Here is an 18,153-nt window from a genome sequence, read left to right as displayed (position 1 = left end):
CATGGAAGGCATCTGTTGCTGTAGGGGAGAAAAAAATTTTTACTTTAATAGTTTCGCCAAATGTATAAAATGTATCAAACCAGAAGAAGGAACACTTTTTTCACAGAAGCATTCAGGCTAGGAAATCAGCCTTGCATTGAAGTTCTTTGGTCCCATTCTGTCAGAGCAGGGAGATCTAAAGGTGATGCCCCTCCAGAATTTCCTGCTGGGGGAATGTCAGAGTTGATTCCCACTGCTGAGACCTAGGTACTTAAAAAAAAAAAGCAGTGCTATGAAAACTTTATTTAGAGGAACATGGGGAATTCCTTAGATCTTGGATTTTTCCCTCTACAATTAAGCAGAGTTCTTCTGGCGTTGCTCCAGATGAGAGGAATGCAGACTGGCCCCAGATTGCTCAGGGTTGGGAAGCATTGCAAAGCTACGGGAGAAGCATTAGTGTTCGCTACTGACGCTGTTTTGCCTTTCACATTTAGTTTGAAGAACCATGTCTTGTTAACTCCTCCTACCTGATCCTGTGCAAAACTCCAGCCATTAACCTGCTGTTGCGGAGTGTCCATATCAAGCTGGAATTTATTCTGGATAATCTGAGCTTTGATTTCAACTCATTGCATCCCATGCCCTTCTCTTATGAAGTCAACCCCATCCTAAAACCACTGAATGCTGAAGACCCTGCCAAACCATATCGTCACAAGCCAGGAAGCGTCATCTCTGTGGAGGTAACACAAAAACTAGCTGGAAATAATGTTCCTTGTACAAAGTTGTTTCTAACCTGAGCGTTTTAAATTGGTGTCATGCAGCATCCAAGTTTGAAAGCATTTGATGGGCTTACAACCTGTCACAGCACATCTACTTTGGCCTATGAGAAATGGTACAGAAGAAGAGGGGGGAAAAGTGCATAAAAAAAGCCTCTCAAGCTCATAAATCATTGTGAAAGGCTTCACAGGGCTTGTGGAAACTGCTCTGCTTTTTCATTTTTAATCCTAATAAACTATTTGTATATGAGATGTTAGTACTAAATAAACCCCACATCCTATTCTCAGCTGCTGGCTTTTTCATAACTTCTTAAGATTCTTCTAGAAGTAACTTAGAAGTAAAAGAATCTTGGCAGTAGGGAAGACCTATTACTAGGTGGAGGTAGGAAAATCCTCCTTTAAAGACGATACGGAAGGGCAGAGTGGCTCATGTTTTTTTCTGTACATGCGAGAAAAAAAATCTGAGGTATTTCTTTTATATGGAAAGGTACTTTCTAGTCCAGTACTCATTAAGAAAGTTAATGGTTGCAGTTGGAGATGCACTTTCTCCACTTGCTCTTTTTTTGTGTATTAGTAAAAACTGTGAGGATGTACTAGTCTAGAAATATCCAGACTGCTGCCATTAGTATTGAATGCATCTTGGAGAAGAAGGGCAATTTGAGAAGGCTGACAGAGAACTAGCAAGATGAAAACTTTCAAAGAGCGAGGAGGTTGATCTACCAACCTGTCAGCATACCCTGACAGAGCTCTGGGCAAAAGCATGAAAACACTGCTGCAGGGTTCAGCTTAGAAAGCATTAAAGCATAAAAATGTAATTAACATCAGTCAGCATGGTTTTATTAAAAAAAAAAAAAGGTCTTAATCCCCAAAATTAAAGCTGATTTGTGTAGCAGATAAGAACAGTAGCATGAATATGCTACAGCTTCAAAAGGCATTGATTGACTCACCCAAGTACTTGGGTTAACTGACACGAGCCTACCTTTTTAGATATATACACATCGTGTGTATGTGTATGCATATGCACACCGAGTGGAGAGTTGACCTTAGTTGTGCTGTGGCTGAAGAGTCTTCAGAAGACAGGCTATTTATAACTGTACTTATGAAGCATGGTTTGGGTCCTAAAGCTATAATGTAAATTGTGTGCAAGTGAATTATTTAGCTTACAAAATGAACTCCTGCAGCCAATTCAGATGTGAGCCTAGTCAGAGAAGAAAAAAATGCTGCTTTCATCCTATGTTCTTGGTCTTCTCCATCTTCTCTGGAACCATGGAAGTGCAGAGTTGTTTTTTGCCTGATTTGATGTGCTGTTCCACATCTGTTCTAGGGGGAAAATCTAGATCTGGCTATTTCCAAGGATGAAGTTATGGCTATGATTGGGGAAGGAGTCTGTGTGGTGAAGACACTAACAAGGAATCACCTCTATTGTGAGCCTCCCCCTGAGCAGCCAGCTCCACGGCACCGCACAAAGCGGGAGGGCACAGACTTGCTCCCGGAGTTCACGGTAGGGAGTCAGCAGTACCACAAGAAATCCTATTGTTTGTTGAAGCAGAAGCAGGAAGTAGTGGTGGAGGCACGGAGTGGGATGGGAAGTGGAGGAAAGGCAGAAGCCCTGGTGGGGGTCAGGGGAGACACCAGGGGTGGCAAGGAGCTGCTCTTGTTCTCAACTGTACACTTAGGTGCCACACACTGGCTGAAAGCAAATGGTGTAGCTGGATTCAGGAGTTGTGCTGTGGGACAGCTTTGCTAGAGAGCTGTATGCCACCTGTACCCGTTCTGGAGAAGCCCCGTGGCTTTGCATTGCCGCACTGAGTTCATACCATGGCATGTGCTTTCTTACAGGTACAGATGGGAAACCTGAACTTCCTCCTGGGCCGAGTGCAATATGACACAGAAAGCCAGCTCACCTTCCCACTGGAGGCACAGATTGGTTTGGGTGTTGGTGCATCCTTTGTGGCGCTGATTGTTCTGGTCATTGTCTTTGTATACAGGTAAGAAACTCTGGCATTGTAGGAGGCCTTTAGGTGCCTCTACAACATTATTCAGTGGATGTGGCCAAGCGTTGGGCCTAAACGAGGTCCTATTTTTCTTTATTTTGTGCCAAATTCTGAGCCCGTGGTGGCGTTGGATCTGTGAGGCATGTTGCACCTGCTGGTCACAGCCTGCACGGTGGCTCGTTCAGAGTCCCCACCTAATGGGTGCTCCAAGAGGCACATCTAGTTTACAGAACACTGTTTGGTATCCTATTCAGGAGACGTTCAGTAGAAATCACCTAAACACCAACTGCCCTGGAGTCTTTTGCAGCAACACAACAGTTGGCAAGGACAGTCCCTGGGCTAGGGCCACTGGGAACAATTCTGCTTCTCATTGCAGGAGGAAGAGCAAACAGGCTCTCAGGGATTATAAGAAAGTTCAAATCCAGCTGGAAAATCTGGAAACAAGTGTTCGGGACAGATGCAAAAAGGAATTCACAGGTCAGTCACAGTGCTCCTAGGTTCTTGCAACTTCAAGGAAGCTTGAATAACCATTCTCAGCCCTACTTCTCTTTCCCTTTCTATGTACTTGTTTGGGTAGCTCAGAGCAGGCAATAACTTTATCCTGTGCTGATGCATTGAAACAGATGGCCAAATTCTTCCATCTTTAATTCTTCTCTTTAATTCAGAGCACAGTGTTCTATACTGACCCCTCAGATTCTCCAGTTCATCCTCCAGATTCAGATGAAGAGCTAAAGGTCAAGACAGTGCACTTGCAAAGACCTTAAGGACAGCTAGTCCAGTGTGTGTAGGGCAAGTTGAATTACATCCCATATTTTGGACCTGCAAACCTTCAGCTTCTTACAGCAGTGAGCCCTTGTGTTGGGAGACCTGGGGCTCTAAAACTGTGCAGGTGACTCAGATTGTAATCTCCAACTAATGTGGGAAGCAGTGAGGAGCAGATCTCTAATAATCAGAGACACTGATGTAAGTAATGCCTGTAACCACAGATCTGTGCTGAACAATGTCTTCCTCTTTATAAAGCTGGAAGACAGCCCTTGACTGTAAATTAAAATAATCACCAAATTCACATTCTGGTTCCTCCCCAAGGCTGGAAGCTTCCTACAGCAGTTTATCCCAGTCCCTAGTTTTAAATGTTCTAGCAATGGGACCCCAATGTGCCTCTTCCCAATAGGAAACATCCTTCCTCAGTCCCATCCTGCTGGCCTAGTTCCTGCACTCACCTCATGCTCTGCACCATCAGTTGTGTGATCGTGTAGTCAACCTCACGGGCATTTCCTTTCCCTCAGACCTGATGACTGAGATGATGGACCTCACAAGTGACCTTGTGGGCACAGGAATACCCTTCTTGGACTACAAGTCCTATGCGGAGCGCATTTTCTTCCCGGGCCACCGCGAGTCACCACTGCAAAGGGACCTGGACATCCCTGAGTGCCGGCGGCAAACTGTGGAGCAGGGCTTAGTCCAGCTCTCCAACCTGCTCAACAGCAAACTCTTCCTCACCAAGGTAATGTCCCTCTCTCTGCAGGGCCACATCACTGGCAGCTGGTGACAGGAAGCAGGCAGTGTCTGTTAAAGTTCATTCCCGAATAGCTCCCTGCAGCACCACCTCTTCCACGAGCCAGTAGATGCGAGTGCCTTGTTGTCAGCAGAATCACACACTGGCTTATCTCTCTCCCCACCAGTTCATCCACACTCTGGAAATCCAGCGTACTTTCTCTCCGAGAGACCGGGCCTATGTGGCATCATTGCTCACTGTGTCGCTGCATGGAAAGCTGGAGTACTTCACTGACATCCTCAAAACACTCCTGAATGACCTTGTGGAGCAGTATGTGGCCAAGAACCCCAAGCTGATGCTGCGGAGGTGAGCAAGCCAGTCATGGTCCCACTGCTTTCTGCCCAGCTGGCAAGCTCCGAAACTCCTCTGGGTAGGGTAACATCGTGGCACGGGCTGCAGCTGTTCAGACAACACACACCAAATGGGAGGAAACAGTAACAATGATACCCATCTCCCCAGTCAGCAATTGGCAGGGAAAATAGCAGGAAATGTGTGAGAAGAGTAGGCAGCTGGAGTTGCCCACCCCAAATGCCTCTTCTTTTGAAGCTGCTGTACGTTAACTGTCTCCTTTTGTTCAGGTACTTGGGCTCTGCAGGTCTGCTAATCTCTCCTTGCTGTTTAGAGGTCCCTGGGCTCACAGTCATGCCATGTTTGGAAGTGAAACTGAAATATCTCCTGTGTCTGGATGCCCATTAGCCTCCTGTCTGGCCCATCCTTCTGATCTGAACAAATTTCCCTTGTTTGAGACCTACCAGAGGCTTTCCTCTGTCCCCTGCTTGCCTGTAATTTGGTGCCTCCTTCAGGCTGAGAAGTGCCTCAAATAAGTAGTACTGAAAGCATTAACCTTACCGGTCTCTAAAGTCCTTTTTTAAATTTTTCTCTCCCTTGATGTTGTATCCATCATTTGTTATGCTCTTTTGGAGTGATCTTTATCTCCAGATCCCTCCCTGCTGTGCACCATATCCCTGTGACCAACCTCATGCTCTCTTTCAGGACAGAGACAGTGGTAGAGAAGCTGTTAACCAACTGGATGTCCATCTGCCTGTATGCATTTGTGAGGGTAAGCTTTTTGTCCCTTTGTGGCGCAGAGGGGCCAAAAGAGGGGAGGCAGCCTCAGATTTCCTTTGTGCCTTGCTCGTAGCTGAAATAGCGCCAGAGCTGCCCTGTATTTCAGGGTGGGGAATGACAGACCTGGACTGTTTGCTGGGGAGAGGTATGCTTCAATCAGCACTAACACCACTCAGTGTTTCCAGGATGTTTTGCTGGATCATGGAGGGTTCAGTGTACCTCCTTTGTCTTGAGACACACTGGCCATAGGCTGGTCTGTGTGTGGGGAGGACACAGATTCTGATCTGGTTCCTTCCCTGGAGAGGGGGTGGCAAGGACAGTCTCTCAGATTAGTGACAAGAGGCAGAGCAATGCCTTCGTCCTGTGCGCCCGCCTGGTAGTTGGCCCGTGCACTTCCCTTATGCATGGAGTAGGAGCTGTCCGCAGAGGCTCTGTCTCTGCCTGCTCTGGCTTAGCTGCTGTACCCTCAGTCCTGCTTCTCTGTTTGGGTGTCCATATTTCCAAGCCATTGGGCTCTGCTGGGAGGAGGAAGCTGAATTTCTCTGAGGTGAAACTCCTTCCTTTCTGCGTCAGGACTCTGTTGGGGAGCCACTTTACATGCTGTTTCGAGGAATCAAGCACCAGGTGGACAAAGGGCCAGTTGACTGGGTGACAGGGAAAGCCAAATATACCCTAAATGACAACCGCCTTTTAAGAGAGGACCTCGAGTACCGGACTCTGGTAAGCACCAAATCTTTTGTTCTCTCTGGGCTCTCTGATGGGACAGGGTTGAATGTCTCTCCTCCTATTATTGCTACAGCAGAAGTGCAGCACCCTGCCTCTGTCTCCTGGGAGCCAGGCTTATTCCAGCAGCACAACTCCACAGATGAGCAAGAGCTTTGGTAAATCGAGTACTTTTGCCCTAGGCTTTTAGGAGCCGTCACCACAGCAATCTGGTGTATGTGCTGTGCTCTGTGTCTAGAAATAAGGGGATGAAATTTCTAACAGTACATGAAAGCCCCTCTCCAATGCTGTTGAACTGGCTTCCAGCTTTTGACACTAAACTGAAAACACATCTGTGATGTCTTCTTTTCTGAAACTGTCCCAGTGAAAGGACTAGCTGTTAACTTGCCTTCGTGCCAACTATCAAAGCTGTAAACATGTCATATGTAATCTTATCAGCTGAGTAGCTACGACCTTTTCTTTTCTTTCCCAGACCTTAAACGCTTTGACACAAGCAGGAGGTGCTACAGGAGGGGCAGAGGACTCCCAAGGGATTTCTGCAAAAGTGCTAGACTGTGATACCATAACACAGGTGAAGGAGAAAATCCTAGATCAGATCTACAAAGGGACACCATACTGTCACCGACCAGACCCAGACACCCTGGACCTCGGTGAGCAGAACTCCTTTGTGCCAAAACTCAGTAAGGAAGTGGCAGAGTTGTCGTGTGCTGTCTGTGCACAGCACCCCAGCACGCATGACGTTTGTCATTCTCTGCTGAGTGTGCAGAGTCACTGACCAAGGATCTTGCACTCTGGCTGGACTCAACAGGGCATGATGCAGGAAAGAGGCTAACAGCAAGAGGTAGGGGTGGGAAAGAAGCAGTTGAGTCCATTCCCTTCCATTTCACGGTGTTCTTTGCCAGACTTTGGACCATGGCAATGGCTTGGGCAAGGGCGCACGAGGGTGGGGGGAAGCATGGAGAATGTGTAGGAGAGGAGGATGATTTGAGTGCAGGGCAGAGATGCTGTAGTCATAGACTGGCTCTTCCTGCCAGCGAAGTCAATGGCAGTGATGTATGTCAGGGAGGATTTTGCCCACAGTGGTTAATGAAAGGTAGAACTTGCATTGTGAGGGAAGCCACTCAGTTTTCTATCTTCTTCTTCATTCTTTGGCTGTTGCTGAATAGTGGTGACATTTATAGATGAGCAGGTACTGGGGGAATAGCAGGTAATAAGAACTGTAAGCACATATTTGTGGTTTGAATCACCTACTTGAAGAGTCACAATCTGACAGAATTCCTAGGAACTTTGCAAGTGTCAGATGAGAGACCTGGGTGGCCAGGCCGTCTCTCCCTGTGCTCTAGGAGGCTGCAGGACTCTGTGTTGTTACAGGTACTTGCTCAGATTATGCTGTCTGTGAAACAGCATGGATAAAGGTTGACCAGGATCAGTGGGTGTGTAACAAGGGATACGGCAGGTCAAAGTAAGGCAGTGATCTCATAGGTGCTGTGAGCTGAGGCAGGGCTACTACTAGGACCAGATTTTGCTGCTCACTCTCCAGGGGAATATGGAAATAACAGAGACAAGTACAAAGAACTTTGAATTATCCTGGGGATGGAAGGCAAACCTGAAAGGGGTTAAGAGCCTAACATATTCAGCTTGTTGAAGAGAAGGCTGATATGTGACTCAGTGCCTTTAAAAATGGAGAAAATATCTGACATTAAAGACTTTTCTGTTAATCCTCTTCCTTCAAGGTGGTCGTTAGACTGAATTGGCAAATCATGCCCCCTTTTATTCAGGACAGTCAAACCTGAAGCGGTCTCTGAAAAGCTGCAGAAGAAGATTTTGTTATTCGATAACTGGGTAAAAAAACCTCAGTGCCAGTAGATGCAAGGGATTTATGTACAGAAAATTAATCCTGGGTGGGTTACGTACACAGATGGTTTGGATGTGTGCACCATAACAGTGTGTCCATGGGACCCTTCTCCTATTCCCTGAGTGTTGGGCTGATGAAGTCCCAGCCCTTCCATGATGCTAATGTAGCTTGAGCATTAGTCTTCTCTGGCATAGGGTTCTACTAGTTCAGGTTGAAGCACAACAGACTTCAGAGACGCCTCAACTTAAGAGTTTATCTTTTCATTTTTCTGTGTTTTAATGGCTGTAGAGTGGAGATCGGGGCTGGCAGGTCATCTGATACTGTCCGATGAGGATGTGACATCTGTTGTTCAAGGAACTTGGAAACGCCTGAATACTCTTCAGCATTACAAGGTCAGAATTCAGTCTACCATTGCCTCGTGTCTCCTCTTGTCTTTTCCACACTGCTATGCTCTATTTGTGGCTCTGGCTCCTGCTCGGATCACTGCCAAAAGGTTGGAGCTTTCTTGCAGCAGCATGTTCAAATTAAGCCAGTGCTGTGGCCTGCACTCTGACTTCCACAAGCATAGCCCCCTTCTTAACCTGTACCTGAGGTGCAGGGCTTGGAAGGAGACACCAAGTTCATGCCTGATGGCTGTTGCAGTGAAGGTGATGCTGCTGGATCTGTTAATGTTCCAGTCCAAATGGGTTAGCAGGTGATGGCGCACTGATCTACGCAGTAGCTTCTAGGAATGGAAAGAGGAGGTTTTTTAACTACTTTGCACCAACGTGTCATATCTTGCACCAATATGTCATACCTTGCTGCAACATGCTGTAGATGTGATTGACCTCAGACCCTGAGTATTATAGTCTTCATCGTATTTTGCACATCAGTTTTTTAATTGGTACAAATAAGATTCCCCCACCATCAGGAAAGACAGTGATGGTACCCCAGAATCCCAGTTCCTGTCCCTGTTTCTAGTCATGGTAGAGTCTGTTTCGGTCTACAAACACTTGCCCATTGCACTGATGAGAAATATGCCATTTGTTTTGAACATTGATTTTTGCTTGTGTGCAGGTGCCTGATGGAGCAACAGTAGCACTGGTCCCACGCCTGACCAAGCACATCCATAGGGAGAATCAGGATTACATCCCAGGAGAGAGTGAGTTTGATGTCCTGTTCTCATAAAATTATTTTATAGCACTTGTCACTTAGGGAGACAGGTCTCTTGCCATAGCCCCAGCTTTATGCTGCTATAGAAGGCTGATACACAATTTGGACCCTCATAGGATTGTCAGAATACTGAAAGCTTGGGCAGGCGAGATGACAGAAAAGCAAAAGAGCGTAAGAACGGAGGAAAGCCACACTGAGCATGAAAATGCAGGATAAGGACAATTCTCTAGTTCTGACTCCCTAGGGTGGAGCACGATCTTAATACCCTCAGGTGCTGAGCATGGCCTGAGGGTGGTGATGGGTCACCAGGCAGTTACCTTACTGCCTGGCAGAGCAAACAGCTCCATGGGTACTCCTGTGGTGCCAGGGACAGTAGCCACAGGCTGCAGCTTACCAGATTCAAATTGGATGTCAAAAAAATCCCTCTTCAGCAAAAGGGTGATGCAGCCCTGGAACAGAGCACTGGGGTAGTGGGGGATCTCTGTCTGGGGAAGTTTGCAAGACCTTGAAGGTTTTGGGTGGACAAAGGCAACCTGCTGTAGTACAAGCAACAGTTGTACTCTGTGCAGAAGGCTGGATAGAGACCTCCAGAGGTTCCTTCCCATTTGTGTTTCTATCATACTGTGAAATCTTGCTTCCTTGGGGCTCACCTGGCCAAGCTCTACTCCAAGAGAACTGACACTCATCTGTAAACAATTGCTTGTTTTAGAAACACCAATGCTGGAGGATGCAGATGAAGGTGGGATCAAACTTTGGCACCTGGTAAAACCAACAGAAGAGCCAGAGCTTCCCAAGCATCGGCGTGGGAGCTTAAGAGATCGGGAGCGAGCCAAGGCAATCCCGGAGATCTATCTGACACGTCTACTCTCAATGAAGGTGAGAAGAAGCGCAGATTGCGTTGTGCTCTGGATCTTGCCTTCCTTCATGTCCCTGGCAGATTGCAGGGATGTGTATGACAATGAAGAGCGCCTTTACCTGGGCTTCTGTACATGCTGGTTGTTTCCTTTCCGATCCAGCACTGCAGTGCCAGACTTCTACTAATGGGTTACATTTTGCAGAGCTGCTAGGAGAGTAAGAAATGGTTTTATCCCTGTGTCCACCCCATGTTTGTTGTTGTGTGTCCCACAGAAAAAAGCAGGTACCCTGTGCTTTGCAGCAGAGTTTCTTTGGCAGCAGTGTCCACTGGTCTGCCATGTCTGCTCACCTTTCACCCACCCAAGGCCAAAAGATCGACTGACCTGTTACCTGCTGCAGCAAGATGATGTTAATAGTACATACCAGCCATGCACAGATTCAGCTGCCGTCATAAATCAGGCATAATGCCTGCTCGCATTCTCCTTTTTGCCTTATTACAGTGTCATTGTTAAAAAATTGACCCAGGAACTTGTGTGTCTGCTCTGTTCTCAAGAAAGGATCAGCTTTTGGCATCCAGGTTCCCCAGCAATGCCCTGCTTGGAGTAGTACCATCCCTCAGGGGACAGCCCAGGCACTTTGCCAGGCAGTGCTTGTGCTCTTCTCACATTTACTGAACTTCCTCTTGCTGCTGAGCAAACCCCTTCTTGTTTCTGTCTGGCTGAATACAGCTGCTGGCAGCCAGCAGTCCCGCTCTGCTAGGAGGTCTCTACAGTTCAGTGCAGTCTCTACAGTTCAGTGCCATTCCATCCTGTTGTAAGCTCTCTCCCCTGTAGCAATGCCCTTTACCTGCAGTGGTTCCAAGTGCATCTGACTCCCCCCTACATTTCACTTTGTTCATGAGCTTTTCCCTGGCCTCTATTCCATAAACCACTGGGGCCTCTTCTCCTCTGCTGCTGTTCCCTGCAGTGGAGGGGAGGTTGCTGACCCACAGAGGGTCACCTCTCACCTGCGTGAGGCCGGGGCTCTCCACTCTCCTCTGCCTATGCTGACTCAGTCCTGCTCGGTTCTTCACAGGGCACTCTGCAGAAGTTTGTGGATGACTTATTCCAGGTGATCCTCAGTACCAACCGCCCTGTCCCTCTGGCGGTCAAATACTTCTTTGACCTGTTGGATGAGCAGGCAATACACTATGGGATTGCAGACCCTGAGACCATCCATATCTGGAAGACAAACAGGTATGGTGTTCCTCTGGGCCCCAGAGGAGGCACTAAGCTGATCGCTTGAAAGCGACAGCCACCTTTGCCTACTGAGGAGGAGCAAAATGGGAGTGCAAGGCAGCAGAAAAGCTGGTTTTGCTGGGAGGGCAAAGCTGAAAGGTGCAGAATATCTTTCAGCACCGTAGCTGCTGCCTTTGCTGATACCCTGGTGTGTTTCCGTCTTCTCCACAGCCTGCCCCTGCGGTTCTGGATCAACATCATCAAGAATCCCCAGTTTGTTTTTGATGTGCAGACGTCAGATAACGTAGATGCTGTGCTCCTGGTCATTGCGCAGACCTTCATGGACTCCTGTACGATAGCTGACCATAAGTTAGGGCGGGTAAGTACAGAGGGAGAAGGGAGTGTGCTTGGCACAGAGAGTCAAGCAGTGCTGCACCAGGAAGGCAATAATGCTTATGTAGCACTGCTGGGAGAGACGGCCAGGCCCATCCTTGCTCCCATGTGCCACTGGAGCACCAGAGAGTAATGGGGACTCCTGGGGAGAGAGAAGAGACTTTGTTTAGCATACAAATACTACTTCTGTACAGAAGTTGTTGAGGGGTGCTCTTTATTTACAGCCTTCAGCTACTTGGGGGACAGAGCTAAACTTTAGCTGGCTGTGGCAGTGTAAGTCACAGGATGCAGCTTGGGAGATCGAGGTTGGCCACTAGAAAAACTTTTTACCACCGTGCCTCACCCTGTACTAAGGGTGGAACATCCCACCAGAGATGGGATGGGTGGATCTCTGGACGTCTTCAGGAATCAGCTATGCAAAGCCATAGCCAATGTGATCTCATGCTGGGGATCACTCAGCTCCCAAGTGAAAGGCCTTCACTTGGGCCTAGGGACCCCAGAGGTCCTTTCACCCACACATCTCATGGTTCCTCAGACTGCGTTACTAGAAGGGAGCCTGGTATTTTAAGTGCCTCTCCATGCAGAGGACAAAAGTTCCCAATCCTGAATGAATGACAGAAAACAGCGGTGATGGTGTTACCTGCTAAGGTTAGTCCACAGCATGAGGAAGGAGCTTTGTGTAATCAATTCTGGTTTTGGATGTTCAAGGACTCTCCGATCAATAAGCTGCTCTATGCCCGGGACATTCCTCGCTACAAGCAGATGGTGGAAAGGTAAGCAGTGAATGTGAGGAGTCGCAGTTCAAGCGGTAAGAAGGAGGCTGGGAGGAACAATGTGCTAATTGTCTGTGTACCACTGCGTAGGTATTATGCGGACATTCGTCAGACCATCTCTGCCAGTGACCAGGAGATGAACTCTGCCCTGGCTGAGCTATCACGGGTAAATAAAACTATTTCAGAAGTCACCCTGACCCCTCACCTGTGCATCCGAGAGAACATTAGTAATGCAAAGATGAGATAGTCCAGCTGAGCATTCAGTTCTGCTCAGATGTACTGACCGTTCCCAGTGGCTGCTCTGCTTTGTGGCACCACTGGGAGGGTGAGGGTCTGCCCAGCTAGTGCTGAAAAGTGTAGTCAGGTTTTCAGGGCAAGGAGTACGTGTGATTTTTCCGTTGCTAGGAACCGTTGGTGAATTCCTTTCCTGTAGCTTTGTGCAACAGGCACGTTTCCTAATGAGTTGTGAGGATGCAGAACTTAAAAGAACAATGGTTAGGTGTCTCAAGGTTTTGTCTAACTTCCTCTTTTATTCAGAATTACTCAGGTGACCTCAATTCCCTGGTGGCTCTACACGAATTGTACAAATACATCAATAAATACTATGACCAGGTGAGTGTGTGTTTCCAGCAGGTATGAACATGCCTTCTCCTTTTACCATCCAATCAGAAAACCTCCAAAGATTAATAATTAAGAGCAGCCAGACTATTACAATGCTGCGATCTGTTTCATTGGCATGCATAACTTCCATGTCATAAGTTTGCTTTATTCTTATCAAAGAGGGAGGGAGGAAATCATAAAAAAGAACTTATCTCTAACTTGGTGGCTGTTGGGATTTCATGTACGCTTCTTTTTTTTTTTTGACTCTGGTATCCAAATGCTCCACCTAAAAAGAAATGCAGTTAGTTCAGGTTCATTTACTGAAGATATCATTTTCAGGTGAGAAGGTTTTTTTGCACTATAAAGTTTATAAATTATTAGGACGAATCTAGAATACTTATTTTGTGGTTAATTTGAGATTAATTACTACATACCCACTCTAGTCTTGAGCATGCTGGATTCCAGCTCGGGGATCCCCACTGTGCATGGCGGTGAGCTGGCTGGCAGTGTTGTGTGCTGGAGAAGGGCTGCCGGTGAGCTCTGTCTCATTGCAGATCATTACTGCCTTGGAAGAAGACCCAACGGCACAGAAGATGCAGCTCGGATACAGACTACAACAGATTGCAGCAGCTGTAGAGAATAAAGTCACAGATTTGTGACAGGCACAGACAAACTGCTCTCCCCTGGCGAACAGGGACAGTGCTCGTCCTAGCTCTACACAGGGTGTCCTGCTGCCATTGGAACCAGACTCTCCAAGGAACCCACAGGTGACATGAACAGGGGTGGCCAAGGCAGTACAAAGTACAAGCGTCCTTGCATCTCAGAGAATATTTTTTTACCGTTTTTTCTTTTTAAAAGCAAAACAAACAACAAAAAAAAAACCCCAGACTTTGGTTTTCCTCTGGCAGACTGTCAGAAGGACCACACGGCTCCTTTCCACAGATGTTATGTGAATGTGCCAAGTTTCCAAACAACGTTGTTGAAGAGCCAGGTGACAACAGCAAGCACTGTGTCTGTGGAGTCCTTGGCCTTGAATGGATGCCCTTGCCAGTGCCGCAGACTCCCTGGCTGCAGCCACTCACTTCAGCGGGGACACAGGAAATTCTCCCCAGGCTGACAGCTGTGCTAACCTCTGTCCCCAGCTAGCAAGCACTCCTGCAGTATCACACCTGAGAAACTTCCATGCAGCAATGTCCCCACGGGTTCTGGATGTTGGATGTAGAAAGGAGACTGTCCGATGGCGAAGGTCTCTTGCTCCTCGGTGTTCTGGTCTCTGACAGCTCGTGCGTGACACCTGCTTGGATGTAACATGCTCACCAGCATGTGTGCTTGCCCAGGGGCCTACTATAAACGGACAGCAGTCCCTCACCCTTCCCCTCAGGACAAATTCAGCATGTGAGAATTGCTGCCTGCCCTGCCTCAGCCTCCACTGACCCAGCTCAGGATCCATCTTCCTGGTTCCTTGTGGCCAGAGGTTGCCCTGCTCTTTGGAAAAGCACAACAAATGCCTTGTGCCACTTCCCCTTCCTCTGGTGTCTGGCTGTTCTGCTGCTCTGAACTGGACTTGTAAATACCCTCAGAAAGTTAATGTATTTAAATGCTAAAGGAGAATGTTTAATTTTGTGGCTTTGAGACAAAGCTTTTCATGGAGAAGTATCTCTGTGCACTTCTACTGACAAACGTCTGTCAGCACTGGAGCAAAGTTTTCTCCACTGCTTTGTCTGCAGGGATAACTCGTAGATGTCTCCGTTGTTGTAACAGCAGCTCCCTTCTCCCCACAGCTCAGTTCAAGGCTTAGCTGTGTGCCCTTCTGTTAGGCTTGCCTTACACCTTGTTCACAGTCTCACTTCCCAAACTCTCCTGTTGTGGCACGTAGAAGGGTTATTTGGTGAGCTGTGAACTCGAGGAAGCTATGAAGCACAACTGCGTTGTTCCCAAGTAGCATCAGGTGTCCTGTGAACAGGAATGATTTGCACGAGGAAGGAGAGGCTGGAGCAGGCACAAGCACAGTTAGTTGCCAGCTGTCACTGGGCAGCTCCTTGCTGCTCCCTTCTCAGTTCCTGCGCCTTCCAAACCAGGTGCTCTGCCCTTCTGGGAGCAAATTCCTATTTATAAGGGTGCCCTACTCGTTCTCAGCCCCCACTGCTAATCCCACGCTGATGTCCTGCGTGCCTGGGCGCAGTAGACAGGTCTGACTTCTCTGTCACTTCCCTGAGGTTGCAACTGTGGGGCCGGGAGGGACCAGAGCTAACACAGGGCAGACTCATGTCCCTGCCTCTCTTTACGTTGCAGATAGCAGTAATCCCAGGCCTATCAGATCAGCCCTGTGGCTTTGCGTGAGTGCTGCACAGTTGCAAAACTGTTCTCTGAGCAATATAACAACAAGCTAATGCTGGCTTCTCTTCCTAGAAAGCCAGCTCTCTTCTGTGACCCTCTCTCAGCAGTATGCCCAGGTGGTGTGCCCAGAGTACAGCCAACATCCCTGTGCCACCTCCTGCTCCTGTCCTGCTGTACCGAGCTGCAGGCGAGCGAGCTGGCTGTGCCAGGCAGAAAGGCAGGGGCAGTTTGCCTCTATTCCTCCAGGTGGGCTCCAGTTTGGGTCTCGCTCCTGCCTGTCCATCTCCATGAAACTTATGGGGACTCAGCACCTCTGAAACCTCTGTCTCGATCAAATCTGATTAAATCAGCCCCCAAAAAGCTGGGTGGAGGAAGGGGCTGGCAGATGGGAAAAAAGCAGATACAATGCACATTAGTAAAGCCCATTCCCTTAGGAACCACAAGAGGCGATTCCTTGGTTTGAGGCAGGTGCAGGTATAGCGGCAGAGTAGCACTGTCCCCTTGTGTGTTGATGGATGGACTTTCTGCCCCAGGCAGCAAGTCTGTGGCCTCTCCACCTTGCTGAGTATCTGCCAGGAGCCACAGGCTCTGTTCGGGATTTGTGGCTCTGCAGGCTGTTAACATCTGCCCCTATTTTTGTAGAATTCTCTCTGTACTTTCCCAGGACAGGGCAGCTTGGGGCTTAATTCCAGAGCCACCTCACATTGGCAAAGGGAGGAGGACTTGGTGGCCCTCCTGGAATTGTAGTGACAGGTCTCCAGGTGTGTCTGCTGAGAGCATGGCCTCTGCCCCCGTGGCTGACCTGGGCCGTGGGATACATGGGCTCCTCATCCTCTTTGCTTCTCAGCAGTGCTCCTGGGTGTTGGAAATTATCTGCTTTCTCTGAGTGTATCTGTGAAAGTCTGCTTTTATTAGAGCAATAATCAAGACTTTAAAATAGAGCTAAACATAGGTGATTGACTTATTTAACATCTTGAGCCTGTCCTTGCGCAGCAGGACAGGAGACATGGCCCAGCGCAGGTGCAGTGAGGGCAGAAAGCTGGTAGTGCCCCTCTCTCTCCATCCGTCTGTCCTTGGTGTTCTCGATATTGGCATCCTCCTCCCCTGCGGACACGCATGGAAGGCCCCTCACTGGTTTAGGCATGGCTCCCCTTCTCTCCGTCCATGCCCCTCTCCTGTGGCAAAGCCCATTACTACGACAGGGTTCTGTGCATTTAAATTTGCACAAAACAGGTTTTATTATGAAATTCCCTGTTGCGGGGAAGACTTATTTATTTCTCATGATCCTTCAAAGTTTCTTCCAGTCTCTGCCTGATTCCATGACCAGCTTGTCAGACACTCTGGAGACGGATGTTCCTTCTCAAAGACGGAGAATCCTCTCTAGATGTTCCTGTTCTCTTACAGGTAGCTGGTTCTGCGGGCACCAGCTGAGAGCGCCGTGCCACAGCGACCATTTCCCCTTCTCCAAGACACAAGCGCAGCAGGGGGATGTCGCTGCTTTAATCGTACTCTCAGAAAGACGATATTCTTGAATGGCAGGCACTAAGGTTTATTTAGTACTGTGGTCAGAGAAAGAAACTGGCTTCCACCATGGTCTGGATGAAGCACTGAGAATTGATCAGTATTAAGATAAATGCCCGTTAGCGTATTTGAATGTCTCTCCCGTTGGCACAACTACGAGTAGCTGGCACCCACACCTGGTAGGTGTGAGAGCGCTGGCTTTCATCTCTCAGGTGGCAAATTTAGGCTGTACCTGGAAGTGCTTTTTTTTTTTTTTTTTTTAGAAAAGATGGCTAACTTTTTTTTTTTCTTTTTTTTGAATGGAAACAGAGGGTTCTCGGAGGCTGCTGCCTCGGTGGAATGCCACTTCTTTTTCAGGGTGTGCCCCAGTTGCAGTGAGATGCTGCTTTTTTGGTGCCTTTCTTGTCGGGATGATTCTTTTGGTTTCCAGAACACCCCATGTGTTTGTTCTAACAGTCTTTGTCCCGGTCCCCTGTCCTGGTGACTCTGCCCTCTCCCAGCCTTGTGACTTGGTGTTTGTCTGTTACGGAATGGCCTGACCTGCATTTACGCCCTGCCACGCCTTGAGTTCTGCTTAGAGCACCCGAGGTACTGTCTTTCTCAAATTGGAATTAATAATTAATATAAAAAGCTTGAAAAAAAAAATCTGAATTTTGTTACATAGTGTAATAACTGTTTGTAGATACTGTTCTGAGATGTAGGAATCTATTGGTGATATAAGAGGTTTTGTCTGTAAATAATCAGTTTAGAGTCCAAATGATTTTAATAAAAAGAATTCTTACACAATAATCAATAAATTTTAATATACAATCTGTGTGTCACACTTGTGTTGCACAATGATCAATTGCCCAAAATCTATCCACCTCTTGTGTGGCAACTGTGTCCTTCTGAGCGCCAGGACCTGGGAGCCAGGCCGGGAGCAAGTGTGGGGCTTTTCCCTCCTCCCTAGTCCAGGAGCTAAGACTGGCTTGCTTCGAGGTAACCTTGTGCCACCTTCCACTGCCCATCCTGCATCCTGACACTGCTGCAGCTTCCAGGGCTGCACTACCATCCCTGCTGCTCCTTCCTGCTGCAGGAGCTGGGCTGCAGCTGCAGCTGTGACTGGGGGCACTGGGCACCGCACAGCTCCCATTGTGGCTTTCCAACCTTGGGGTTGCTCAAGGTACGCTTTGTGTGGATCGCTGTTGTCCGCCAGTGTGAGACAGGAACCAGCGTTCCTAAATTAGCAAAACAACTTAATTCTTAAACTAGTTGCACAGTTCTTCCTAGGCAAAAAGCTGCCTTTCCTTCACTAGCACAGTTTTAGATAGTCTGCTTCTCCCAACTCTGATCTACGCACTGTTGCTGCTCAAGTCCCT

At 48.0% G+C, this 18,153-nt stretch overlaps 1 protein-coding gene across 4 annotated transcripts in view; it reads left to right on the top strand.

The window, feature by feature from the left end:
- PLXNB1 (plexin B1) overlaps window positions 1–17,605 on the top strand; it is an 83,236-nt gene extending 65,631 nt beyond the window's left edge. For all 4 annotated transcript variants that reach the window (XM_075095940.1, XM_075095941.1, XM_075095942.1 and 1 more), the window contains 18 exons: window positions 474–716; window positions 2,077–2,253; window positions 2,592–2,740; window positions 3,123–3,223; window positions 4,033–4,250; window positions 4,429–4,607; window positions 5,295–5,361; window positions 5,943–6,089; window positions 6,565–6,742; window positions 8,236–8,339; window positions 9,004–9,088; window positions 9,809–9,975; window positions 11,029–11,189; window positions 11,403–11,550; window positions 12,273–12,337; window positions 12,428–12,503; window positions 12,875–12,949; window positions 13,492–17,605. In XM_075095940.1, the coding sequence (XP_074952041.1) occupies window positions 474–716; window positions 2,077–2,253; window positions 2,592–2,740; window positions 3,123–3,223; window positions 4,033–4,250; window positions 4,429–4,607; window positions 5,295–5,361; window positions 5,943–6,089; window positions 6,565–6,742; window positions 8,236–8,339; window positions 9,004–9,088; window positions 9,809–9,975; window positions 11,029–11,189; window positions 11,403–11,550; window positions 12,273–12,337; window positions 12,428–12,503; window positions 12,875–12,949; window positions 13,492–13,596 (2,445 nt within the window). In that variant the 3' untranslated portion in view covers window positions 13,597–17,605. The remainder of the gene's footprint in view (window positions 1–473; window positions 717–2,076; window positions 2,254–2,591; window positions 2,741–3,122; window positions 3,224–4,032; window positions 4,251–4,428; window positions 4,608–5,294; window positions 5,362–5,942; window positions 6,090–6,564; window positions 6,743–8,235; window positions 8,340–9,003; window positions 9,089–9,808; window positions 9,976–11,028; window positions 11,190–11,402; window positions 11,551–12,272; window positions 12,338–12,427; window positions 12,504–12,874; window positions 12,950–13,491) is intronic.
- The last annotated feature ends 548 nt before the right edge of the window (window positions 17,606–18,153 follow it).

This window comes from Phalacrocorax aristotelis, chromosome 6 (genome assembly GCF_949628215.1).
Source record: "Phalacrocorax aristotelis chromosome 6, bGulAri2.1, whole genome shotgun sequence".
NCBI lineage: Eukaryota > Metazoa > Chordata > Aves > Suliformes > Phalacrocoracidae > Phalacrocorax > Phalacrocorax aristotelis.
Note: the sequence above shows the minus strand (reverse complement) of the source record. Positions and strands in the feature narration are given on the sequence as shown.